General features: G+C 40.1%; 1 protein-coding gene across 1 annotated transcript; it reads left to right on the plus strand.

Annotated features, from left to right (window-relative positions):
• Positions 1–23,555, plus strand: LOC119725658 (nck-associated protein 1-like). The gene is made up of 28 exons (XM_038197148.1): positions 1–271; positions 2,187–2,294; positions 2,713–2,805; positions 3,820–3,876; positions 4,652–4,794; positions 5,453–5,543; positions 5,753–5,890; positions 6,353–6,401; positions 7,215–7,428; positions 7,911–8,007; positions 8,616–8,778; positions 8,918–9,009; positions 9,318–9,399; positions 10,054–10,258; positions 11,159–11,291; positions 14,855–14,974; positions 15,235–15,383; positions 15,482–15,613; positions 16,169–16,284; positions 16,376–16,478; positions 16,941–17,071; positions 17,194–17,291; positions 18,070–18,163; positions 18,414–18,496; positions 19,703–19,871; positions 20,371–20,594; positions 20,890–20,982; positions 21,865–23,555. The coding sequence occupies exons 1-28, from the start codon at positions 173–175 to the stop codon at positions 21,964–21,966; spliced, it is 3,378 nt and encodes a 1,125-aa protein (XP_038053076.1). The 5' UTR covers positions 1–172; the 3' UTR covers positions 21,967–23,555.
• The last annotated feature ends 3,244 nt before the right edge of the window (positions 23,556–26,799 follow it).

Consider the following 26,799-nt stretch of genomic DNA (forward strand, 5'->3'; position numbering starts at 1 on the left):
GTAATATAATCTACTTCCGCATTGAACAGCCTCGTTTCCGTGTGTACGCATATTGACCGGCCGCGCCTCGAACTAAATTTTAAATCTAGTAAAGCAGCTCACAAAATGTGCCCAAACTGACGATTTTTTCCACTTTTCAGAATAAGGGTACAGATTAAGTCTTGCTTGAATAATGGCGACGAATCTCAGCCAGCAGAAGTTGGCTGAAAAGCTGACAGTTCTCGTCGATCGCGGTGTGGGAATGCAGGCTCGACTGTACAACATCAAGAAAGTGAGTAAATTGTGCACAAACCAACGGGAGATTTGTAAACGTTCTACTGCATGGACATGATTGATTGTTTTGCAAATGTGAAGGTCGTGAATGCTCCGTAAATTTGTTGAATTGGGAGGAATTGTATCTTACCAAAACTTCTTTTATCATACATAGGGCCTAACTTTATTCTTTTTTTTAATGAAATGAGCTGAAAATAATGAAATAAGGCAAAATAAAAAAAAAAAACATGTTTAGCGTCCTGCCTCTTTGACAAAAAGGAAGGAGGAGGCCCTTTTTTTTTTTTTTTTTTTTTCAAAATGGCCGCCCGACACATTTTTCAAGACAACGCGGCCGGGCTATTTTTCAAGATGGTTACCAGCTTTTTCGAAATGGCCGCCACTTGGACTCATTGACTATTTCCACAGCTTTAGACACGGTATAAAAGTCTAAAAATACGATTTCTTTCGTCGGAGATCGTTAAAATTTAGGTAGTGTATATTTTGCCGGAGGTAACGCCGGCAAACTAACGTTTACTAAAGGTTTGCCGGCGGCAATCCATATCAACAGAGGGCGCTGTACTCTTTAAGATAGGGCTGAATTATAATATGTATTAAATTCCCAACAAAGTTGTGAAGCACAATTGGTGCAGTGGATAAGCAATTACTTTGGAGAGTGGGATGTCCTGAGTTCGAATCCTGATACCTGCCACATTTTTAAGGTTTTTTTTTTATCCCCAAATAAATAAGAATATTCTTCTTTTATTATTTTAACATGTCTCAAACATTCAATTGCAGATATTACATTTTCTTTTTCAGATTTGTGGCTCTGGAGGATTTTTTTTAAAAGGGAAATAAAGTCCGAAATTGTAAAATGGTCTGAATCCCATCTTGTGAATACGAGGTTACAACGATAATATTGGCATGGAGCCAGACTAAAATTTGTCACCGGAAAATGTTCTAGTACAAAAAAACAGTAACTGCGCATGTTCAGTGCATATCCGGCAAACTAACGTTTACTGTAGTTTTGCCGTCTCCGGCAAAATATCCACTGCCTAAAATTTATCAATTTTTGTCTTTTAAAAAAAAAAAAAAAAAAAAAAAGGAGGCGGCCTCTGAAAAGGAAGCGGGCGGGGACGCTATACATGTTTTTTTTTTTACTTCGCCTAATGCAGTAATCAATACGAATCCCACTTCTTTGGTTGTGCACACAAAGTCTTTGGAGAGTCGAGTGCATTTTCCAAATATTTTCTAACGAAATCGGAAATGTTTCTCAGTCCCAGATCCATGTTTTTTTCCACACATTTTTGCAATGACTGACCTTCATTGACTGAGATTATGATGAAAAAAAGTGGCGTCAAGATGCAACAGTCTTTCTCGTTTCTGTAATTAAAATAAACAATTGAAGTGGAAAGATGGAATGACGAAAGTTGAAAGTGGTATCAGGAAATCTATGACATGTCCTTTCCCTCAAGCAGATCACGTAATCAACAAATTGTGAATATTTTATTTAATCGTTGTCTTTGCAAATTTTCAGGGGCGTAAATCCGGGAGGGGGGTGGGGGGAGAATGATGGCATGGATGGGGGTATGTATCCCCCCCCCCCCCCACTTTTAGAAAAGGGAGGGATAGGCTATTGAATCATCCCCCACCTTTTCGTGATGAGAACAAAATGCATCTGTATCCTGAAGAGCGCCCCCTGGTGTAATGTGGTGTCCAGCCCACCTGCCCCTCCCCCTTTTCAAATTTCCACGACCGATCTTTTTTTGGATTTTGGTCATCACCCATCCCCCCCCCCAACTCGTTGGCACATATTTACACCGGCACATACTTACGCCACTGCCAATTTTATTTGAGGAAGATACAAAAAGTAAGTGAACCTTTTCTGACCTTTGACCCATTAAATAACATTTGTTGATTTTTAATTTCTTTCTTAGGCATGTCAAGATCCACGATCACGCCCAGCATTTCTGTCCGAGAAGGCTCTGGAGCCGTGTCTGAAGAACATTGTCAAGAAGTTTCCCCACACAGAGAAAAATATACAGGTGGGAGAATGGCAGGATTTGAATTAATCCTTAAAATATCTTTTGCCTAATTTCCTAAAAGTTGCTGGCTTGTTTTTGGTAGACAGAATGATGCTCTGTAGGAAACTCTATCCAGTAGTATCAGTCACTGTTTTTTAATAACAGTCATTGGAGTGTAATCTTTTATTTCAATTAAATTTGGTTCTACAAAAGAGTGTCTGACTAAAAGAAATCAAACTAATTTGGAGTTAAAACATTAAAATAAGACAGTTGGTAAGAAACTATCTGGCAATTTCTTTCAGCGTAATACTCTGATATAGTTTTGAGAAATGCTCAAAGATGGAATCTAAGTAAATATACAATCGTTTCCTTCCTTGTCCAATGTTATTTCCTCGTTCTCTGATATTTACATTTCATCATCATTATTTTTTCTTGGCAGGGTCAATTAGCACCAATCGATCAGCGGAAAGCCGAAATCCTGAAAGTGTTGAGCGTGTATTACACAACGTTCAGAGACATCCATGAATACACGGTGAGAAAAATACAGACAAATATAACAACAACAAAAACGACAAAGTGAAAGAGAAAGTTTGGTCAGAAAGGTTCTTTTTGCAAATTGAAGAAACTGAGATTCACTTTATTTTTAAAATTGATATTGCTAAAACATTAAATGCATGTGAAAGATAAGGGATATGCATACACATAAGCATATTGAGAATGCAAGTTTTTCATTTACCAAGAATTTAGCACTTTACATACAATAGCCATTGATTTAGGTTATAATCAATGTGTTCAGAGAATATTATGTAAAGAATCAGGACAACTTTTAACAGAAAACAAACGCTGACGGTAAACACAACAAAGCACAATCATCAGATCATGAGAATCTCGTAAGAGTATACTTTGGTCATTTCAAACAAGAGATACTTTTCATTCTTAGTTTCACATTTGTAAACCAGGAAGTATGTCGGCTGTAAAATCATGCCATTCACTGGACAGATTACAGACAAGACAATCCCTGCTTTCATATTCAAATTAACACTGAGTGATATTGAGGCATGTGGAGACCGATGTTTGTCAGCTGACCAAGGGGCATCAGGATTAAGTAACTTTTTTTTCCGTTTATGGGGTTCTCGATGCTGGCCAATAATTAATAATTTCCCTGTGGCCAACAAAGCAGGCCCAAAGTTTACACTCTTTGGTATGTGCGATTGGCTGTTTTGTTCAATATTCAGTCATGCCAGTTTCCTTGTTTAAATTTGAATTGAGAATCAGATTGGGGTTTGTATTCAATGAATTCATTTAACCCTAACCTCACCAACTCCATCAAAATCCAAAAGGAACATGCGTTGCTGAGCACATGCATCAATCAGAAACTTTTGCGCTTCCAGGTCATTCCAATATGCGCTCACGTCTAGCAGCGTGTGTTCTTTTTGCCCCGTAAACACAATGGCGCATATGAACGTGAACATGCTTACTAACCCCAACTCCGTACTTACGTTTACTAAGTAAAGGACCTTGAATTAATTTATTCATTTCCTGACAGGATCATGTGACCGAGCTTCTGACTGTTCTGTCCAGCTGCCATGTCCATTTTGACATTGTGAGTATCGCGTTCTCAAATCTGTTTATTAATTATTTGAACTGCAACTGCAAACCTATGTTATATAACGTCATGCCTGTCTATTTATCATTTGTACGGAGTCCTGGGTTTTGTCGTCATCTGATACCTCAGCCATTCTGTTGCTTGTGATGGTAGTGGACGGCGTGGGTTCATGATATGTTCGTTCCCCTTGTGCTGCAGAGGTACTTTGGGGACTTGAGGGTGGGTTCTCTTCCTGTATCTCCATTCCGGTAAGGGCCCGTGACCATTCAGCCCCGGTATGAAAAGGGCCCCCCAGTAAGCTCGTCCTCTCCCAAGAAGTCCTCACGTACCGTCCCAGCTACCGGCCCAGGAGCTGGTCCGGTTGCTAATCCTCTATCCTGGGGTCTATTGTTTGCAAGTATTGACACATGTAATATATCCCAGAAGAAACCCGCTTGTGGTTTTCATCTCTCAGCGCGAAACAATAGAACACTTTCGTCGGCACATTGGGACCATGCGCACAATGGGACCGTAAATTACCAAGGCGTTATGGAAGGATTTTATCTTTAATCCGGTAATTCTGCTATTGTTCTGCTCTGGACGTTCTCTGAAGGGCAATAAATTGATGCGCCTGACTGACTTCAAAACTTCTGGTCAGACAGGACCATGTACTGGACGAGACTGGCTTTGGACCGGACGAGGTACCGGGGGGGCCCTTTTCATACCAGGGCTGAATGGTCACAGTCCCTAAAGACTGTCCAGTTTTTGACTGATTTTCATTTATACTTGACAGACGGCCAACTTTGACATGACGAAGAACTACCTGGAGTTGGTGGTCACTTACATCTCCATCATGATGCTGCTAGCCAGAGTCGAAGACAGAAAAGCCATGCTGGGGCTGTACAACCAGGCGTACGAACTGGCCTACGGAAAGAGGTAAATTTATCTAGCTGACCCCAATCCTCCAAAATCCTCCAGGCCGTTTTGGAGGATTCTGGAAGATTGAGGATGAATGGTGTTGAAGCACATGAGGATTTTGGAGGATTGAGGATGAATGGTGTTTGAAGAGGATGATTTTGGAAGATTGAGGATGAATGCATTTTGAGAGGCAGGCCTGTCTGACGATTTTGAAGGATTGAGGCGCTGGGTATCCTTCATTTGACCTTCAGTGCAACATTTTGGATCATTTTGGAGGATTGAGGATGGTTCCTAGCAAAAATGGCCTATGGGGTTAGGGTAAACCCTCCTGCTATCTGAGCAGTCACAGTCAGTAAAAAAAAAATCAGTCATCTTCCCCTGTCGTGCCTTGGCTTGTCGCCCACATTCAAATTCAGTATTATAAAAAGAAGAGTAATGTCCGTGACAGAGCCAATTAACCATGATATCTAATTAATGATTCAGAGAAAATGATTCAAAACTCCTAGTCTGTAATCTCCTTGACCATTACTAGATGACGGATGTATAACATTTTAAAAATATATTTTCCGGTTTATTCACTGAGCTCTTAAAAGGTCCGTCACGTACATGTCATTATGCTGGAATTACTCATATTGTTTTCTTTGTGTGATATGAACTTCATTTGTTTATTTTATAGTGAGCCCTCTTTTGCCCGCCTGGGGACGCTTATCAGCGAGTTTGACAGCCCTGTTAAGAAGCTGACGCAGCAGTTCGTTCCTTTGGAGAAGGTGAGAATTTGTAATGGATCTGTGCATGAACTGTAGATGGCGCTATTCAATATACTCACACCAGCCCAGGAAGGAAATAAAATTATCCAGAAATATCCTGATACCAGCATGAATTTGCCTCTGTATCAATAGCACACATCTCGAAGATGTGTTAAATGAAAAATGTTGGCTAGTTTTTGAGGTTTTTATTCTCTTTGTCGTTTCCTCAGTGCGTTGCCTCAGCTTTGTTCTCCTTGCTCCATCTTTACCCAAGACGCAACATGATGGCCGGCGAGATGCGATCCCAGGAGATGCTCAGCTTAGTCTCCAAACCAGCGCTGCTCTTGAACCCTGCACAGAGCGAGACTGTAAGTAAAGACTGGAGCCAGAGACTAACTGGGAAATCCTCGACCCCTTAAAATCAAAGTTTAGACTACAATACGGATTCAACATGAACATTTGCATTTCTTAAATTTTTAACGATCAAAACTTCTTTTCAGGGGTACCCCTTAAAAATTATTTGCAATGATAGAAATATTTAGATTTTATTTTCAAGGGAAATGTTCACTGAATTGTGGTTATACAAGTCAATTGGACATTTTAATAAGACAGAATTAAAACAATGAACAATCCGTTTTGAGCAGATACTTGTCGAATCTATAAGGTACCTCTCTGTATGCTAAAAGTTTAGTTGCCATTCAGATCCCCCCCCCCAAAAAAAGTAATTAAATCTAACACCTTGGCGTGATTATTTTGTCTTTACTGTTTTCTTTTGAAGATAAGTAATTAGTGAGAAATTGGGATTTTTTTTTTCTTTTCATTTTTAATAGATGCGCTGTGAATACTTGTCTCTGGATACCATGGAACGATGGATAATCCGTAAGTTGTAAATTGTAAATTTGTATTTTTTATAGAATTTTTCTTCAAAAAGTAGCTGGGTACTTATAAATATTACTTAAACCATTTTATGAATGTTATTTAACCCTACCCCCTTGAGTGATTTACTAGAAACCTTCCTTGCTCTTACAAAATCCAACACCATACGGTAAACTCAACACCCAAACTGTTGGACTCTGATTATGGTGGTATGCCTGACCCCATGTAAAGCATAATCAGTTTACTGGTGCAGTGCTCACTCCCACAGATTCCAACAAAATATGCAGTTCGATTTTGAAGGGTCGGGTTGGTTAGTGTTAAAGAATTTAGATTAATTGATGTTGCTTCCTGGAATGAGTCTAGTAGGATTGAAATTTAAGGCCTTCTAACCTTTTTGAAAAATGACAAATTTTGTTTGTTTGTTTGGGTTTTGGAGTGTGGAGTACTGTGGCCTCGTGGTTAAGGGCACTGATTCGTGGTCTGCAGGTAAAGCTGCAGGTTGTGGGTTCGAGTCCTGGCGGGGTCATGGTGCGTGTGCCCTTGGGCAAGGCACTTAGTCACTCATTGCTTCTCTCCACCCAGGAGTAAATGGGTACCTGTGAGGGCAGAGATGGTTATTGTGATTGAATTGGCTTCCTTGCGCCTAACAGGCTGCATCGAGCTGTATACTCCCCAGGGAGCTGAGATGGTATTTGGAATGTTTCATGTGCCCAATGAGCAGGGGTAATAATGATGTAGCGCCTTGAGCACCAGTCCTGGTGGATACGTGCGCTTTATAAATATCCACTATTATTATTATTATTTTTGTTGCTCCAGTTGGTTTCCTGGTCTGCCCGACGCTCCTTCAGAGCAACGAGCGCGCTCACGCCCTCTGGAGGCCTGCCCTGCAAGGCGGTTTCTGCATCACGCTTTTCCGTGATGAGGTCCTTATGTTCCACAAATACATCGAGGTCTTCTTCGACACAATCAAGGGCTTTCACAAAAGGGTACTGGAGGTCAAGGAATGCTGCAACCACGCGCTGCAACACGCGTAAGTTTCAATGTTATTTTCAGGGGAAACTAACTGTGGTTTATTTGAAAAATTGGTTATAAAAAGCTGTATCCTCTTTAAGTGGTTCCTGTTTGCTATTTCCTGGGTTTGCAGCATTGTTATTGTTGCTTCATCATGACTTTGGGCGTGATCCCTGGCTACATGGCATATACAGGTTTATGGCTTCTGACTAGCGCCCCTTGAACAAAGACATTGACAAAATGGGGAACTACCAACATAGAGCTACATAGCTCAGTTGGTAGAGCACTGGAACGGTAATCCGGAGGTCACAGGTTTAAACCCTGCGCCAGTCAATTTCTTTGTTCAAATTTGGACAAAAAGTTTAAATTTTATGATGAAAGTTTGCGGCACTGACTGAGATTTAAATTTGTTCAAACAGCATTCATTCCTCCAGCAGTCTTTCCAAAAACTTGATACGTTGATTAAAATCATTGTTTTTATGTAAACGCCATTCCTCACAGATCCACCATTCATCGCGACCGACGGAAGTTCTTGCGAGGAGCTTTGAAGGAACTGGTGACCATCTTGTCTGACCAACCCGGTCTCCTTGGACCAAAAGTAAGACTCCTTGAAATAGTCTTAAGAAAACAGAATTGATCATGGGGCTAGAATTTGCCTGCCATAAAATTCTAGTTTGAACTTTACACTGCCCTCAATTGCTCATGCACAGATCCGATACAGTACCTCCTTTTGTCTTGTGGGCAGATTATTAGGCTAGAATTTGCTTACCATAGCGCTCTCTGGCTAATATGTTATACTGCCCTCGTTTGACCACGGGCATACCCAATACAGTTCTTACTTTTTTCCATCTGTAAGCCTTGTACATCTTCACGGGCTTATCGCTTGCCTGCCATAAGACCCATTGCCTTTTATGTCATACCGCCCTCATTGATCATGCACAGACCCAATACAATTCTTAATGTTTTCCAGGCTATCTACAACGTCACATGCTTATTGTTTGCCTGCCATAACACTCTTGTGCTTGTACATCATACTGCCCTCGTTTGATTATGCACAGACCCAATACAATTCTTAATGTTTTCCAGACCTTCTACGTCATCACATGCTAATTGTTGGCCTGCCATAACACTTGTGTGCTTGTACGTCATACTGCCCTCGTTTGATCATGCACAGACCCTATACAATTCTTCCTCTTCCTTTTCTAGGCCTTGTACGTCTTCATGGGCTTAGCCTTTGCCCGCGATGAGATCCTCTGGCTCGTCCGTCACGCTGAACATCCGCATCCCAAGATGAAATCCAAATCCAACGTGGAGGATTTCTTGGATCCGTTGCTGCCTGAGATGCTGTTCCACATGGAGGAACTCCGAGGTCCGTAGCTTTTTCCTTGAGATAGTTTGTTGTTACTAATCTCAATAAATACCAACATGACTTCTTCATGTATAAACCTTTGAATTACTTACTGTTGAAATTTTAACAATTTTTTTTATTGTTTTCTTTATCCAATCAGCACTTGTGAAGAAGTACCATCAAGTTCTTCAGCAGTACTACATTCAGTATCTGAACGGCTACGATGCCATTGTTCTCAATAATCTCGCTAAGGTAAATGCAAATAGTCAAACTCAATCTTTTTGGGGAAAGAATGCAGTATCCAGACGCCACTTCTTTGGCTGTGTACAAAGTCTATGGAGAGTCAAGTGCATTTTCAAAGTATTTCCTATCAAATTTGGAAATGTTTCTCAGTCCCAGATTCATTGGTTTTTTTTCAACATTTTGTTAATGACTGACCCTCATTGAGATAATATGATTAACAAGTGGCGTCAAGATGCAACATTCCTTCCTTCTTCTTTTGTTTTTGTAAAAAACCTGCAAAATTCCAAATTTTTTATTGTATTTGGTTCTCTGTTTAGAATCTTCCACTGTGCTCCGAAGATGAATCGGTCATTCTGTCGTCCTTCGTACAGACAATGGAAAATCTGAGCCTTCAACAAGGTAAACAGTGCACATGTTTTGAATTAATAGGGAAACGCATCGGCAGTCACTGACAAGTATTGACAGAGGTAGTGAGCAATATGAAAAGGAAGGCTTTTGCCAGTTCATTTGAATAGTTTGTGACGTAAGTTAAAACAGGGGGACTTGTGATGACTTGTGATTTACTTTTGCTTGACTTTTGATAGCTTGTGATGGCATGTGACTGACTTGTGATTGACAACTGGTTGACTTGTGATTGACTTGTGATGACTTATGATGACATTGTTGACTTATGATTGATTTGTGATGACTTGTGATGGCTTGTAACTGACTTGTGATGACCTGCGATTGCTTGTGATTGACTTGTGATAACTTGTGATTGACATGTGATTGACTTGTGATGACTTGTGATGACTTGTGATTGACTTGTGATGACTTGTGATGACTTGTGACTACTTGTGATTGACTTTTGATGACTTGTGGTTGACTTGTGATTGACTTGAAATAATTTGTGATGACCTGTGATGGCTGGGGACTAACTTGTGATTGACTTATGATGACTTGTGATGGACTTGCAATGACTCATTTACAAGCCTGTGCATTGGCACGTAGGTATATTGCATTATAATAAATTTTGACCCTTGTTTCTTTTGTTTCATTTTTTCTCATCCATAGTTCAGAACGGAGTCGTGTTTGACTTCCGTGGCTTCCGTCTAGACTGGTTCCGGCTGCAAGCCTACACTAGCATCCGTAAAGCCACGCTGATCCTGACCGAGAACCATGAGCTGGCTCGGACCATGAACACCGTAGTGTTCCACACCATCATGGTGGACGCACTGGATGAGATCCTCAACGAAACCTCCGACTTGAGCGTCTTCTGGTATGGAGCTTTGTCGCTTTGCTGCCCCAGTGTCATTTTGCAAGTTAGGGCGACGACCATTAGTCGACTAGTGGTTGACGCCTGCTCACTGATAGCAACGTGGGAACGCCTCTAGTCAAACAATGGTCAAAACGTCATCCCAAAACTTCTTGGTTCTGGTTTCCCTCTTGTGCTTTGCGATGCGTGCTGTTATTAGTAACCTGCGATGGAACTGTGCCCTATGGTCCAGTTCCAAGTAGTCGACTAGAGCAGTCCAACCATCCCTCGTTCGAGAGAAGTTAGTCGAACTATGGTTAAAAACAGTTCGCGCCTGAACTTACTCATTAATGTACAAAAGAGAAGATTGTTTTCAATGATTTGAATGCCTTTCAAAGCAATAGTTGAATTAGAAACAAAGATTCCATATTTTTGACAATGAACAGAACTTACTTCTGTCTTTGTCTTGGATAGTCCAGAATTTCTTTTAACTTGCAAATCGGTTCAACGAACTAAACAAAATTGACTCAATATTGCTCTTCCAAGTGAAATATGAATCATTTTCAGCGGAGTTTCACTAGTATATAGTCACTTTTTGTTTCAGTCCAACTGCATTTATGAGCAATTCTACCTTCATGAAAGAAAGTGTAATGTCCGTGACAGAGCCAATTAACCATGATATCTAATTAACGATTCAGAGAAACGATCCAAAACTCCTAGTCTGTAATCTCCTTGACCATTACTAGATGATGGATGTATAAGATTTGAAAAATACATTTTCAGGTTTATTCACTGAGTTCTTAAAAGCTCCATCACGGACATTACATAACACTGAAATTGCCGTTGTCTAGATGCAACTGGTCTTTGCTAATTCCGACTACACATCATCATCTTTTCATCGTATTTGCTTTCCACCGTTTCCAGCCATCGTAGCCGTTTCTTTGACCGCATGTTTGAGATGTGTCTGACCTACGCGTCGCAGGCTCGTTACGCCATCGCGTTCCCGTTGATATGTACGCATTTCATCAACTGCACCCATGAACTCTGCCCGGAAGAGGTAAGCCGACAGAAAAAAAAATTGTCTTTTAGTCATCACAAAAAAATTTACAGTAGAATGTAGTATCCTGACACCATTTGTTTCATCGCATATAACCTCAACTGTCCATCGTTTCAAACATGTTGACAAAAAATGAATTTTGGGTTGAGAAACATTTCTGTAAGCAAGCGCTTAGAAAATCTCAAGGCACCGCAGACTTTGTACTCAACCGCCAAAGTGACGTCAGGATAGTACTTTCTTTTCGAAACTCGACTCCATATGTCCAAAAGCTGTGTGTTTCTGTTTGGATTTTTTGCTTGTTTGCTAGCATCATGAACTACGGGACAAATCCCGGCCCTTGCGGCATGTATGGGTGTCATAGCTTCGGACTAGTGCCCCTTTGGAAAAAAACATACAGATTAGATAGCCCAGATGGTCTAGCACCCTTAAATTAATCCATATGTAAAAAACATTAAAGAACATCTTGCCTCAGACATTGTGTCATAGTTCAACTAAGAACTGATTTGTTTTCTTTTCCAACCTTTAAATTAAAAACAACTGTTCTTGCCCTTTTCCTCAGATAATAACTTTCTGAATTCCTTTAACTTCTCCTCAGAAATAATTGTAATAGACTTTTCACAGTCTCTCTACTAGTGGTATCCTTCCATTAAACCTGTTTTCACACACTTTTTCTAAACAGCTTTCAGATTTAATTTGAAAATAAGTTTTGACCGAGAGCAACTCTTTTTTCTTCACTGCATTGTGAAGCACGTTGAAAATGTACTTCTGATTCCCATTTCCCCAGAAATCACCCCTCCTTTATATTATTCACATTTTTCTAACTTTTGTGGTTTCAAATAATCTTGAGCACTTTGCCGTTTGGATTGCTTGCATATTCTGTAACCCATGTGTAAAAACGTACCTCTGTTTAATTTTCAAAATTCTAACTAATGTAGGTCAGCCTGTCGCTTCTTTCAGTGACAGACAGCCCTTCGATAATCTTTGAATAATCTCAAAATGCTTTAACCCAAAACTAAAACTCGCTAACTTTTACAGATTAGTGCACGCAATGAACGCGAGTCAAGCACATATTTTATGGATAGGGTAAGGCTAAGTGTTCGCTACATCAGCCATTCCATAAGTAACTTCATTTCTAAAAAATTGTTTAGTTTTATTTTCGTCACTTTTGTCCTCACTTTCCAATCATTTGTCAGGAGCAGAATTCCATTTTTTTGTGAAGAAGTATACACATAGTCACCATTTTGGACATAATTTTAAGTTACCATGGTAACCATTCCAAAGCATTCATGTGTTGAAACACCTGGGGGTTCATTTCACAGAGGGTGCATGCGTCTTAAATGGAATGGCTGCATGTAGAATTGTGGGTAAATTCCACCTGTGATCGTTGTGTCGTTTTCTTTCCCAATCTCCGTACCACTTGTAAGCTGGTTCCCCAGCACCATCTGCAGTAGAAGTCTATTACTAAAAGAAAGACACCAGACTTTCTGAAAAAATGATTAGAAAAGTCCTTATGTTAAAATTATCAGAGGAAAGATGTTGCAGATTTCATTATGGCTGTCCCTTTTCGATTAAGTTAGTATTCGATTACACAAAACTGCGTTTGACCGAATATTCGCATATTTGAAACTGCCAGCTGCAGCATGTTTTGGAATATTCAAACCGGCAAAAAGCTATTTGAATATTCAGTGGATGATCAGACATTCAGGACAGCCCTAGATTTCATTGATGTTTCTTCCATATTTGCATGTTTTCGAATATTCAAACCGGCAAAAAGCTATTTGAATAATCAGTTGATGATCAGACATTCAGGACAGCCCTAGATTTCATAGATGTTTCTTCCATATTTGCATGTTTTCGAATATTCAAATCGGCAAAAAGCTATTTGAATATTTAGTTGATGATAACATTCAGGACAGCCCTAGATTTCATTGATGTTTCTTCCATATTTGGGGATAGAAATTGTGTGTGTCTTTGGATGAATACGGACTCCTGGATGGAATTAGAATAAATTCATAAAAAATGTTGGCCAATCCTTAGGCCAAAAAAAAAAAGTCTCCGGTTTCTGGTATGGAGCTTGCCCAAAAAGTGGTGCGACGACGCACCTTTTTTTTTTTCTTACCTGATTTTTTTGCTTCAACTGTCGGCTGATGACTGCAAATGGTGCCCGACTAAACTTAGTGCAAATATATGGGAGTCCAGAGAGGCCACATAAAGCTTATTCTCGACCATAACCCCATCTAAAAACACGTTAAAATTGTGCAGCAGCGGGATTCCAGTCAAACGCGCGCATACCAGAAACCGGAGACTTTTTTTTTTGGCCTTTTCTAATTTTTCCGACTTTTTTGTCGAAGTGCATTATTAACCCATTGTTCTGTGTTGTCATTCACACCGTGTCCTGTCGTGCCCAATGTGCTAGTTTCTTCAAACCATTTCAGAAGTCACTTGTGGTAGATTTTTACTCACTGTGCTTGTAAAACAAAGTTTTAGCCACTTCCAGTTATTCTTGTCAAAATTAGACATTATTTTAATCACTTTTTTGCATGCTTGACTTTTAGCACCGTGTTTTTCACTTCCCTAGAGTTTCAATGTTGTTCATAGATCGTAGTTCTTTTTGTCAAGATCTTTTTAAATATCTCATCAGTTCTCATAAAATGAATTTCCTTTTAGTGTAGAATTTACCAAATAAAATGTGTGTTGAACTTTTGTGATGTATTTTAATTTATGCTGTTTAGGTAACAGCCTAAGTGTGAGGGCGTTCGGGCAAAATGAGACAGAAATGAGCAGAGGTCGAAATGAGGGTTTGTGGGTATCAGGAAAGAGAATAAAATTCTCCTTAAAATACTGTTTGTTGCACCTCAGTTGGACATTCCAGTGACAAGTTATGGCCGTTTAAAGTTCAAATTTTTCAACATGTCAAGAAAGTATAACACTGAGAAAAAGGCCCTTAAAGGTTTGAGTTTTGTATTCGTCAAAATGAAAGATGCCGATTGTTTTTTTTTCCTTAAAAACACTTTATTTCACAATTTTTGCACCCTGTCTTTAAAACATGTGTAGTACACATATCAAACATTATATCAATCTGTAAATCACACAAAAAAAATCACCCCCATTCGCTTTTTTTGCATTTTTCTCCTCTAAGGCCCGTGCCCAGTTCTGTCTCATTTTGCCAAAACGCCTCACAGATGTCATACGATATAATATTTATTGTTATAGTATTCAAGTAGAGTTTGCTTATTACACTTTTTCGCTTAATTCTGTGTTAAATGCTTAGCAGCTCATATTAGGCCCTGTGCTCGATAAGCAAATGTCTTCACAGCTTAGCAAATTTGTAAATCAGTTGTACAAAATCCACCTGTGTATGGCTGTGTCTGAATCGCATGACTATGACTAGAAGTAACACCCGAATCTATGGCAAGTGGCTGTAGCCGCTAGCCAGTGGCTTCCATAGGTGCGCATGTTATTCCCGGCCACAGCCAAGCCATTCGGATACATCCTATATCACCTTGGGATTTAAGTAGACTCTGTACCAGCCGCTGACTAGCTTCTCCCATTCTCATCTGCAGAGATACCACATTGGAGACCGCAGCCTGACCGTCACCAACGCCTTCCTGGACAGACTAGCCAAGGAGGTTAAGGACGTGGTGACCAAGATATGCACGGAGCAGTGCATGCTCAGTGACCAGGTTTGTTTGGACCGGAACCTAGTCTTTGTTCAAGTCCGGATTTGTTTTAATGCAGCCGGCTACATTTACCATGACAGTAGAGGGCGTCGTTCAAGATTAATACAACTAAGTCAAGTCTCGGGAATTTTCACAACCAGTTACTGAATGAATTTTGAATACCATTATTTTTTTTGTTGAAAAGGTATTTCTCTTCAACTGAGATTTTCTCAAAAAAATATTTGCAGATTTTTTTAAATTGATAGTTAATTTTTTTTTTCCAGCTGTTGCCAAAGAACGCAGCCCCACATCTGGCCAAGAATGAGCATCTCAGACGCCGAATCAAGGAGAAGGATAAGAAGAATAAGAACATCCCTGAGCCTGCCGTGCCTGGATCCGAGAGCTTTCGCAAGACCAGAGAGAGTCTTAGCGTGTAAGTACAAGGCCGGTTTTATTTTTTGCAGGGAACCTTCCTGCTTCCTACAAAATCCTCCCCTGATGCATTTGTTATTTCTTTCGTTATCTTTTCAGTCATGACAAACTTCACATCAGCCTGACGGAGCTCTGCTATGCCATCAACTACACTCCCAAAATCATGGTCTGGGAGCACACGTTTGCTCCCAGGGAGTACCTCATCCAGCATCTGGAGGCAAGATTTGCCAAGTAAGAATCACAGTGTTACTTCTGTAGTCAAAGACCACGCCTTTCAGAAACCACACCCTCTTTTAAGAAGCCACACCCCTGATAACGAACCACACCCCTGATAAGATTAAATCTTACTAAGAACCACACTCTTTGATAAGTTAACCAATCTGTGATTCAAATCCCTCAGGCCACACCTATCAGAAACCACACCCTCCTATCAGAAACCACACCCTTTTAAAAAAAATGCCACACCCCTGAAGAACCACACCCCCGATAACATTCAGTCATATCCAGAACCACACCCTCTGATAAATAAACCAATTCCTGATTCTAATACAATGATCAGAGACTGCACCCTTTGATTGAACGCCACGCCTCCGATCAAGAACCACACCCTCTTGTGTGAAAGAAAACACGTCAATCAACACCACACCAAAAATCAGTACCTGTCAGAAATCATCACCTTGATAATAGACCACGCCCATTGATACAAAGCCACGCCCACTGATGAAAAGCCACGCCTATATCCATTTGATGAAGTAAATTTGACACCTGTCATTCATTCCTCCACAGAGCTCTCGTAGGAATGATGATGTATAAACCGGAGACCAACGAGATTGCTAAGCCGTCTGAGCTACTGACGAGCGTCCGTACTTACATGAATGTCCTGCAGAGCATAGAGAGTCATGGTAAGAACACAAAGATCTTCAAATTCAGGGATTCAAGTCAGAAAAGTCAGACTGCGGTTGTGATTTTTTGGTGCAATTTGTTCTCTCGCAGTTCACATCGACGTGACCCGAGTGTTCAACAACGTCATGCTGCAACAGACACAACAACTGGACAGCCATGGCGAAAAGACGATCACCATGCTCTACACAAACTGGTACGAAAAATATCCACACCACACTATTTGTTTTCTTTTAAAACTCTCTGTCCAACAGCGAACACAAAAATCGGCTCAAACGAGCGCCCTTTACTGGCAGCACCCAAATATATACCCCGCCCACCTTTTTGGCCCATGTCACCTGACCAAAAGTTTTGATCTACAGTGAAATCTCGATAAGTCAAACCTCAAGGGAACAGGTTTAAAATTTGACTTGAGCAGAGTTTTGAGTTAAGCTGGGTTGTATATCATTGTTATACTACTGAAGGCAATGGATTCTTTGTTTGACTTAACAGTTGTTTTGAGTTATCAGAGTTTGACTTCTCGAGATTTCACTGTACTTAGTGAGTGTGAACTAATGACTCATCTGCAGCTGGAAAGGTCCATTGCAAATCTGTTTGCAAATTACAAAAATGGCTTCATCTGAGCATGCTCTGTGCGTACTTGTTTATTTTTGTGTAGGTACCTTGAAGTCTTGCTGCGGAGGGTCACCTCGGGTCAAATCTGTTTCTCGCCTTACCAACGAGCCTTCATCAGCCTGGCTCCGGACCCACAGCTTCCATTCAACGCTGAGGAATACACAGATGTAACAGGTGACCGACTTTTCAATTTCGCAGTCTGCTGCTCAAAAAACGTTCATCAAATAAAATTCTATGAAAATTACCTGTAAATAATGAAAAAGGTATTCACAAGTTCTGTGTTACATTATTTTCAGAACTGAGATCCCTGGCCGAGTTGATCGGAGCGTACGGCATGAAATTCCTTCACGAGAGCCTGATGTGGCACATTGCCAGCCAAGTCAGTGAACTCAAGGTCAGCTCATGAATTATTCATTACTCATGATTATTCATTAGTCATTCTGCAACAGTGATTGGCCAATCTAGTCCTACTTGGGCAACCGCGGTTTGTCTAGCAGAGGTGGTCGTGGGTTAAAGAGACAAAGCTGAAAGCGAACCATGGTTTCAGAAATGGCCTGTGTAATATCTGTTTTCTATGCAACGCCTGAATAAATCCCAGTTGTTTCATTGGTGGGTTGTTGGTCACATGTCATTGAATTATTCATCCCAACGCACGTTCGCGGCTGCACTGCGAAAATAGAAGATCCATTCCATGGTAAATAGAACTTCTATTGCACAGTCACATATTGGTTGCGCTTTCACACAGCTCTGATAACTTTATTACTGTACATTCATAGTACTAGTTTACACATTACCAATCAGATCAATTAAGAGGATTAATCCAGGTGTTGTATAAAACAAATAATGAATGTTTCACATTCGTGCAATAGAAAGAATAATTTCATTCGGTGACAGATGGAGTGTTCCATTCCACTTGGTTTCACCTCGTGGAATGGAACATTCACCTCATGAAATTATTCTTACCATTGCACTCATTCATCGTTTGTATAATATTTTTATCTTACTGTCTTTACTTGGCAGATGGAGTGTTCCATTCCACTCAGCTTTGCCTGGTGGAATGGAACATTCCATCGTTCACCTCACGAAAGTATTCTTAGCATTGCACTCGTAAGCATTCGTCATTTGTATAATATTTTTATCTTATTGTCTGTGTTTGTCTGATATTAATGTAGAAACTTGTGACGGAAAACAAGGATGTTCTTCAGCAGCTGCGGACTAACTTTGACAAGCCGGCCATGATGGCTGAACTCTGCGCACAGCTCAAATGTAAGTCAGAATTCAGATATTCCAATGGAGTACCAAAGTGTGACGTCATTTAGAACCAGAAAGTGTAGTGCAAACGAATGGAGTACGCGCGCGTGTTGGTTCTCGGGCTGAATCACGCGCTAATGTCTCTTACACACATTTTGTGCGTGCAGCTGTTTGCTGATAGTATAAATTAGCTACGCAGTGTTTTAGAAATTTGCAATTCAAGCTTTTACTAACGAGCTGGTTCCGTGTTGTTTCTACGTTACAGCAATTGAGAACCTTCTGACCAGACTCAACATCATCGGCGTGATTCTGGCCTTCAAGTCACTCACACAGGAGGCTCTGTCAGATGTGAGTACAAATTCAGAATTCCTACTTGGTTATTCAGGAAGGTGCTCTTAAGATGGAATTGCGAAAGTGGTCAAAAATGTCATCAACTGTTCGTGCAGGAGTCCGTAAACTTGAAATGGCACCCACTAGAGATGACAAGCCAATATATTAGCTCAATTTTAAATCCCCGATTAAGGTACTTAATTCTAAAGTAAAAGACTTAAAGCTATAGTCCATCATTTGCAGCCATCCGAAAAGTAACTGGCGTAATTATTGTTGAAAAACAAACTTAGTTGAAAGATAGTAAGGGAACTAAACTCCCTGTGAAATGATTCTTTCTGGCAAGCTGTCATTTTGAAGTAATCAACGAAAGAAGGCATTTCCAACGGTGATTCTTAAGAAGCACCGTAGGAAAATTTAAATTAGTAGTTCGTTTTGTTATTCAGCGCAGCGCACGCAAGTATTGGAACGACGCACACGCGCGCGCGGTTGTTATAATTCGTCGGATCAGTGCGCGACGTCGTGTATAGCTGCAATTCAAAACATGATTCAGTAACTTTTGATTTGAAATTGAAATCTTAGAATGCTGTTTTTCTCGGAATGTACAGCTGAAGCTTAGCTGAAACTTTATCAGGTTAGTTGCTTAGTATCCTTTATTAGATTTTGAACTCTTTTGTGGCTTCAAACGAACAAAATGCACAAATTACAAATGATGGACTATATCTTTAAGCAATGGGCCTTGTATACTGGAGCAGGATCAGTGCATGTTAAACAAATTACCTGGAAACCTTACTATGAGATTTCTCCCATGTTTTCAGGCTATGATCCCAGCCAAAATGGTTGGGACACTTCCTGAGCCTGCCACGGTCACTCACTCCCCCGCTCCCCCGGTCAATGTTGTTCTCTCCAGCTGATGGAGCACACACGGCGCAATGAGAGACAACATTGAACGGGGGCCGGGGGTTGGGGGCCCAGCGAGATTTGGCCAGGATTGTAGCTGCGTGATAAAGCAATGCACATTTTTACAAAGTTTATTGAATTTGCACAAAATGATCAGATATTGATAAAAAAAATCACTTAAACCACAAGATAAACTGACCCGAAACAAAGGGCAATGTAGCTCAATGGGTAGAGCACCGGTACGGTGTCCTGCTGGTTGTAGGTTGACATCCCACCCTGGTCGATTTTCTTTGTCCACGAATGCAAGTTTCTTTTTGTCGTCAACAGACGCTGAATCGTAGGATCTCCTTCCTCTACAACTCCATCACGGATTTCCGGGAGCACGTCAAGGCGTCGGGCCTGGACGCGGGTACCGTGGACATGCTCGCATCCAGCGTTGGCTTGCCTTGTAATGTGGACCCCGCCCTCTGCCACGCCCTGCAAGCGGAGAAGGACAGTGAGTCAAAAAAACAAATGGGGGCTGATTTGGTGGGGGGGGGGGTGGTTTAAAGAAACAAAAGGTAGCATGTTTAAAAAAAATGGGAACCTTGGCATCATGTATAAGGCCGAGTAAAAAAAAATAGTTTCTTGTGTGGGCTTTTTGAAAAAATGAAAGACGCACCCTTTTTTGGGCAGATTTTCCAAGATGGCGGATGGTTTCTTCCATTTTTTTTTTCAATTTGTTTGTGATACAAAATTGTGTCCAAAGGAGCCGTCAGCCTGTCTACATAGCCAGTATTTTATTGGAAACAAATCACAAGACAATAGATGGACAGAATTTGCAAAATAAACTGCAAAAAGTATGAATTTAAAAAAAAGGAGGAACAGGATGGGGAAGAGAAACTGTTTTATTTTTGTACTTGGCCTAATCCAGATAGCACCCTAAACTGTTGAAAACGAGACCCATTTTAGATATGATTTTAGTTTTGAATCTACTGTTTTGTTTTTCATTTTAGTTAATCCAACGGAGGACTACAATACGTCTTGCCTGATCATGGTGTACATCGCGGTCTCGTTGCGCGTTCTGGTTCGCAGCGAGACCACTGTCTACAGCCGGGTCTTGGACGCGCATCCCAACAACTGCCACTGTTTCGCCAAGGCTATCAATGCCATTGCGGGGTCGCTGTTTACTCTACACGGCCGCGGCGATGTGGAACAGAGGTTGCAGGAATTTTTGGCAGTAAGTTTGTTTTTAAAAAAATGAATATTTACATAATTGCTCAATAGTTGTGGCTTGCCTAGGTTGGACCAAACATCCTCAATAGTCAGTCAGTCAGTCAAAAGCAATCTGTCAGTTGGTCGGTCGGTTGGTCGGTCAATCAGTCAGTTGGTGAGTCAGAGAACATTCACTGGCCCAAAAAGGTATTTGAGATTGTTTTTTATACATTTGTAATTTCTGCATCTGGAGATTAATAAAGATTTCTTATGTCTTACACGATTTAAGACGAGTTGAATTTTCTTGTTTGATCTTGTAGTTGGCGTCATCCAGTCTGCTTTCACTCAGTGGCGAGGCAAGCAAGCAGATACAGCCCAAAGCCAAGGAATCGCTCTATCTGCTTTTGGACCAGGTAGTTCATGTCATCTTTAAACTAGACATGGGGGCAATCCCAGTGTTACGGACATTACTGACTAAAGCCCGGTTCATACTCGGCGCGAAAACGAACGCGAACGCACATTTGTGTCGTCGGGGCGTGTTTTCGCGATGCGAATTCGCACAAGTTGAACACATTTCAACTCCGACGAATTTCGCAGCAAATGCTCCCTCCACGGCATATTCGCTTCGCATTTGCATTCGCGTGGAGTATGAACCGGGCTTAAGGCCAAAAAAAAGTCTCCAGTTTCTGGTATGGAGCTTGCTCCAAAAGTGGTGCAGCGACGCGTTTTTTTTTTTTTTTTCTTCTTCTTCTTCTTCCCCTACTTTTTTTTCCTTCAAATGTCGGCTGATGTTGCAGATGACGCTTCGATCCCCTTAAAACTCTCAAAAATATCCTTCAGGGTGGAGCTTGAGGTGACCTCAGTAAGGCCGTAATGTTTGAGAATTCTGCACCCACTTACGATCTCAACCGACACGAACATTCTTCGGGAAATTTGGATAGTCAAGACAAAAAAACGGAGAAAACTTTTTTGCAATAACTTTTAAATTTTGCCGACACGCATAGCTACGGCGACGCGCGCGCATACCAGAAACCAGAGACTTTTTTGGGAGACCTAATCAGATAGTTATTTTGTACTTCAGAAGCTCAGTGAATAAACCAGAAAATATATTTTCAAATCTTACACATCTATCATCTAGTAATGGTCAAGGAGATTACAGACTAGGAGTTTTGAATCATTTCTCTGAGTCATTAATTAGATATCATGGGTCATTGGCTCTGTCACGGACATTACATTTTTTTTCTGTCTTTTTTTATTTTTGTGATTTTCATCCTTTTGCTTTTATCCTTTTGCAGATTGTGAAGGAATCACCGTTTTTGACCCAAGATCTTCTGGAATCTTGTTTCCCCTATGTGCTTCTTCGAAACGCCTACCACGCTGTCTTGAAAAGGGATTAGACCAGCCAATCACAGTTAATGTAAGATACCAACTAACCAATGAGAAGGACTGTTATGTACATGTACGTTTTTACGCACATGTTGGCAGACAAGTTTTACATCTGAATAATAACTGGAAAAAAAGCAGCCAATAGCAAGGGCCGTTAGATTTCAATTGACCAATGGAAAGTGAAAGAAACCAGCCAATCAAAGGTCATGTTAAATACTAACTGACCAATAGTAATATCTGTTACATAAAGGTTCTGCCTTCATACATGTAACATTACACAGAAATTATGGTGTTTTTTTTTAAGATACCAAACAAATCTCAGTATTTACTCTATAATTATATTGGCATGGAATAACCAGCAAAAAATACCCATAATAGGCCTAAAATTGCTTTGTAAATATGTTTAAAAAGGGATTGTTTACAGAGAAAACTATACAAACATGGTTAAATGAGTAATGCTTATATTAAGCTCAATTCTTCTGTCGCGATAAAGGTTGTATCCATTTTTTTAATGTAAATTTCACAATTTCTTTTGTCTTCTTTTTATGTACTTAGCTTTTCTGTACAGAATGTATTTACAAATGATTTGTATCGCTGCATGTTAGGAAATACACACATTTCTGCTTTTTTTAACGTAGGGAGAACAGGGCATTTTCTCTTTGCATAACCTTAGTTTATTTATGAAGTTGCATCACATTTCATTTATACTGTTTTTTTTTTATAACCAAATTATGGAAAACGAAAGGAGAATTTTAGGTAAGATATTATATAGATATTAAACATTGTTTGAGGCGAGATAGAAAATTGCATCGAAAACCCCTTCACTTGGAAGTAAATTTTGTAGTTCCGTAGATGCTGTGCTGCGTGTATATGGACCTCAAAGTTATAATTTAATTTTGTAAACTTCCCAATTTCATAACACAATTTAGAAATATATTAAAGTGTACTTTCTTACAGCATGCTTATGCTATGCTTATCCAAGACTAATATTTTGGGAGGAGGAATTTTTTTTTTTTTTTTTTTTTAATGATTTACAGGCATGTAACTTTTCCTCGGATCAGCTGATTTCCTCTTTTTTTCACTTCCAATGTGTGCCATTGAAAATAGAAAAACACTGTACAAAGTCTGGGAAAAATTTGAATTTCCTCTTTTTTTGTGATTTCCCAGTTGCATGCCTGGATTTAGTCAGATTATAACTTAAGTTTATTGGTGTACGAAATAATAGCTTGATTGTACAATTAAATTTATTAATAAATTGAGCAGAGGCGGCAGTTATTTTAAGAAGGAATAAAATTGGGTGAAATCTGGAGAAAAAAAAAGATGACCGAATATTTAAATTGAAATACAGAGATCAGATATGCAATTATACTATAGATTGTATAAATTTTTTTTGTAATGAATTTGATCGCAACTGTCCTATCTTTGCACGAGGGAATTTTGGATCAAATAATTTCACCTGTCGGCAACAATTTTCATATTTTTGCCGATTTTTTCAACTATTTATCCAAATTTCAACTGTTACTTGCTGATCTACCCATGAACAAAATATAATAACTCCGATTTTGCATAAATTTAATAAATGAAAATAGTGCTACTTTAAGATTTGAGCTTTGTCATTGATGTTGGTCTCATTATAGAGAGACATGATTACTTTCCATTCTGTTGTGTGGGGGTGTGTTGGGAGGGTCGAGTTTTGATGTTTGTCATCGATACATAAAAATAAACAATTGAAGATTAAAAAAAATAATTGTTTACGCAAAGACTAATTTAGGGTTTCCGCGTGCGGACTGTTTAAAAGAATTGCGAATTTTGACACTGTTTCGGACAAGTTTCAAAGATGCATTATTCCGGTGTTTATGACCAACACAAGAGGGCGGTATTGCAGCCACCCGTGGCCCAAAGTTTGGTCAGGATCCTGTTAATATGATAAGGAAAGAAAAAGAACAGTATTGGAGTTGTTCCCATTTTGCTACCCCCGCGAAACCAAAGTCCAAGGAAACATGTTGAGCTGCTGATCTGATCCGCTGCCAACAAACGCCTCGACACACCCTCAAGTATTTCAGAGCTGGCCGGTGAAACTGATTTAATTGAGGGGGTTGCTCACTCCCGCATCCTGGGTGTGGGAAACTTTGCCGGAATACGCATAATTTGTAAACCGTCGTGACAGTGTTGACTGTATGTTCCTAAAATTACATTAAAGGTTGATGTTTACATACGACCGGAATTTAAAGTAACTTTATTTTTTTTAACCACCATTTTGCTGTGGTCCTGCTCTTCAACAAATACCCTTCCATAAATATTTTAAACTTAAAAAAAATGAAAATCTGTATCGTATAATCCACAGCATGCATAGGCTTACTTTGATTGTCCGATCAATCAAAAGAAAAGTTGCAATAATTCCTAATTTTGAGTTAAGATAAACACCGATCCATTTTGGATGGAAATTCATTATAAATACGCAAGTTGCAAATAACTAGAAACAAATGAATATGTATCTATAAGTGTGTTCTTCATAAATTTGATTGGGGGAATTTCATCTTCACGATTGTAAAAACTGAACATGTGGTGACTGTTGTCAAAGGAATGTCTCCTCAGTTTCTGTTCTGGGCGCCGTGAAAAGTCTCATGTCTTTTCCCCCGTAATTAAAATGCAACGAAAGATGAGGAGTGATTTTCACATGACACTTTATTGTCATCGTAGCTGTATGTTTTCATCCGTCATGCAGGTTTTGTCTTAACTTGGAGAAAAATGTAGGGACAGGACGCAAAATGATTAATGATTGTGAGGCAAAGGGCGACAAAGAGGCGGCCCATGTAGTCCGACTCCGACATGCGAGACAGGTGTTAATGCGGAGGATTTAAATATCTCTCATTTTGGTCAACTTGTGCTCTTTTTTTGGAAAAAGCAAACTTAGAAAAAGAAAAGTTAAAGGTGTCTATCCTGTGGTTTATGATCGGCAAACCAATCAAAATTACGTTAAGGACGTTGTTTCAGATGGTAATGCATAGGCCTAAGCGCTTATATTTTTGCCGATTTAAAGTTTTTTCCTCGGAAATCTTAGAGTTATTCTTATAGAAGAGACAAACTGTTCTTAAATGTATTTATTAATATACGAATTATAAGTCTACCTAAGTACTTTTGCCTTGATGTATGGCGTGCATACTCAACACTTGTGATTATACGCTCTGTCCTTTTCCGGCTATCGGCCTGCAATTTCCGTAAAACCTTCTCCGAATGTTTCGAGTATACCTGCAAGAAATATCAACATAACCGGCGCCACCGCTACTTTTAAGCTCTCGAAAACTCGGCCCTGTATTTCCACCTTTTCTGGATTAAGTTGAATAATAATATCGCGGTAAGAGTAACTTGAAGAGGTTTTTTGTGACTAAAACGAGCCATGCGTAATCCATCAGAGAAGTTACTTTTAAGCGAGTTGAGTGGTTAATGAATATTTATGAGAAAAAGTCACCTACGCGATTCATTATTCATAAACCGTCCAATGACACGCACTCAGCATATTACAATGCGCAGTCAGTCTATCCAGTCAGTGTGTGTCTTTTTGGTATGGCACTTTTTGTGTACAGTTAGTTTGTTATGCGTTGCGGTGCGTGTGCATACACCGAGCCAGAAAAGTGTCACCTAACCTGAGAGAATGCGATTGTCTATTGTTATTTTTCTACGATTTGTGGAGAAGGAATAAAGATAAAACTCTTAATACGAGTTGTGGATACATTGATTGTCAGTCACATGTGGTTTCTTGGGCGGCTGTTGTCGTCCAAAAGGTGAAATTCCGGGCAAAAGGAGGCGGTCACTGATGTTCCGTGTCTGGTGAAGCGAGTCACCGAGAGAGTGCTCAGCCAAGTCGCACACGTGTGGTGGCTGCGGTCTCCTTGTATCGAGAGACCGCCCCTTAGAAGACAAACTCCGGACATTTTTTTGTCCATATTTGCCACTTTCTTTCCTCGTCCTGAGATGTTCGAACGGCGACTCAAAGACATGGAGTGGACTTTGCCGAGCCCCAAGTGGATTTTTGTATTTAATATACTGCTGTTCTTGCTGCGTGTTTCACTGGCGAAGACGTTGGCCACCATTCACTGGAACAAGAATGCCAAGTAAGATTTTGCTCTTTACCTCCGTTTTTCTCTTCTCAAAACTAACTTACTTCTAAATTTTCAATTCATTTATGCTAATCACAATGTAGTCACCAAGTATGTTAGGAAATTGGTTAAGTTTGGAAATGGAGCGCCAGATATTTAATACAGTTTCTGTCAGTGTCATGTCTGTTCATTTCTTGAAATTCTTCAAGACAGTTTTGTCCGGTCGATATTTAGATAATTTTGCCGTCTATTAATTATAAATATTAGGTATTCTTACTTTGTTTTTCATTGTACATGTTGTAAACAACGGTCATCTTTGTTTCATACGTAGTTTTGTATTGTAACGACATATTTTGGCTGTTAATGGAACGTGCAAAACGTATCTGGACGACCGAGAAATTTGTTTGAGCGCACCGTGTGTTGTCATCCGGCCGCCCGCAGTATTTATTCAAAACACGGCAGCACGGACCGCAAATTCCGCTGCGACTAAGCTCCCGTACTTCACTCCTTAATTCCAGTCTCCAGACTTTGGAAGTTATACCAACTCTTTCCAGATGGGAACAAGATTATCCACCACTTCCTTAGCGGTCCCTAAACAAGGCGTTATCGTGACCTCTAATGCGTTAATCTTATTCACGTTAAGCCGCCACTAAACCGGGTCCATTTGCCCACCAAATTCAATTCTCGTAGCAGGTGCATTGTACACTTGTTGTGCCTGACCAACAAAAGATCTTTGCCTAAGCTTTT

Source organism: Patiria miniata, unplaced genomic scaffold, assembly GCF_015706575.1.
Source record: "Patiria miniata isolate m_02_andy unplaced genomic scaffold, ASM1570657v1 HiC_scaffold_19, whole genome shotgun sequence".
In the NCBI taxonomy this organism is placed as follows: domain Eukaryota; kingdom Metazoa; phylum Echinodermata; class Asteroidea; order Valvatida; family Asterinidae; genus Patiria; species Patiria miniata.

Excerpts from the sequence above, each read along its gene's own strand:
- LOC119725658 (XM_038197148.1), top strand. The coding sequence starts at position 173 with ATGGCGACGAATCTCAGCCAGCAGAAGTTGGCTGAAAAGCTGACAGTT. Across the intron at positions 2,806-3,819 it reads GAGACATCCATGAATACACG|GATCATGTGACCGAGCTTCT; the intron begins GTGAGAAAAATA and ends ATTTCCTGACAG. Across the intron at positions 3,877-4,651 it reads GCCATGTCCATTTTGACATT|ACGGCCAACTTTGACATGAC; the intron begins GTGAGTATCGCG and ends TATACTTGACAG.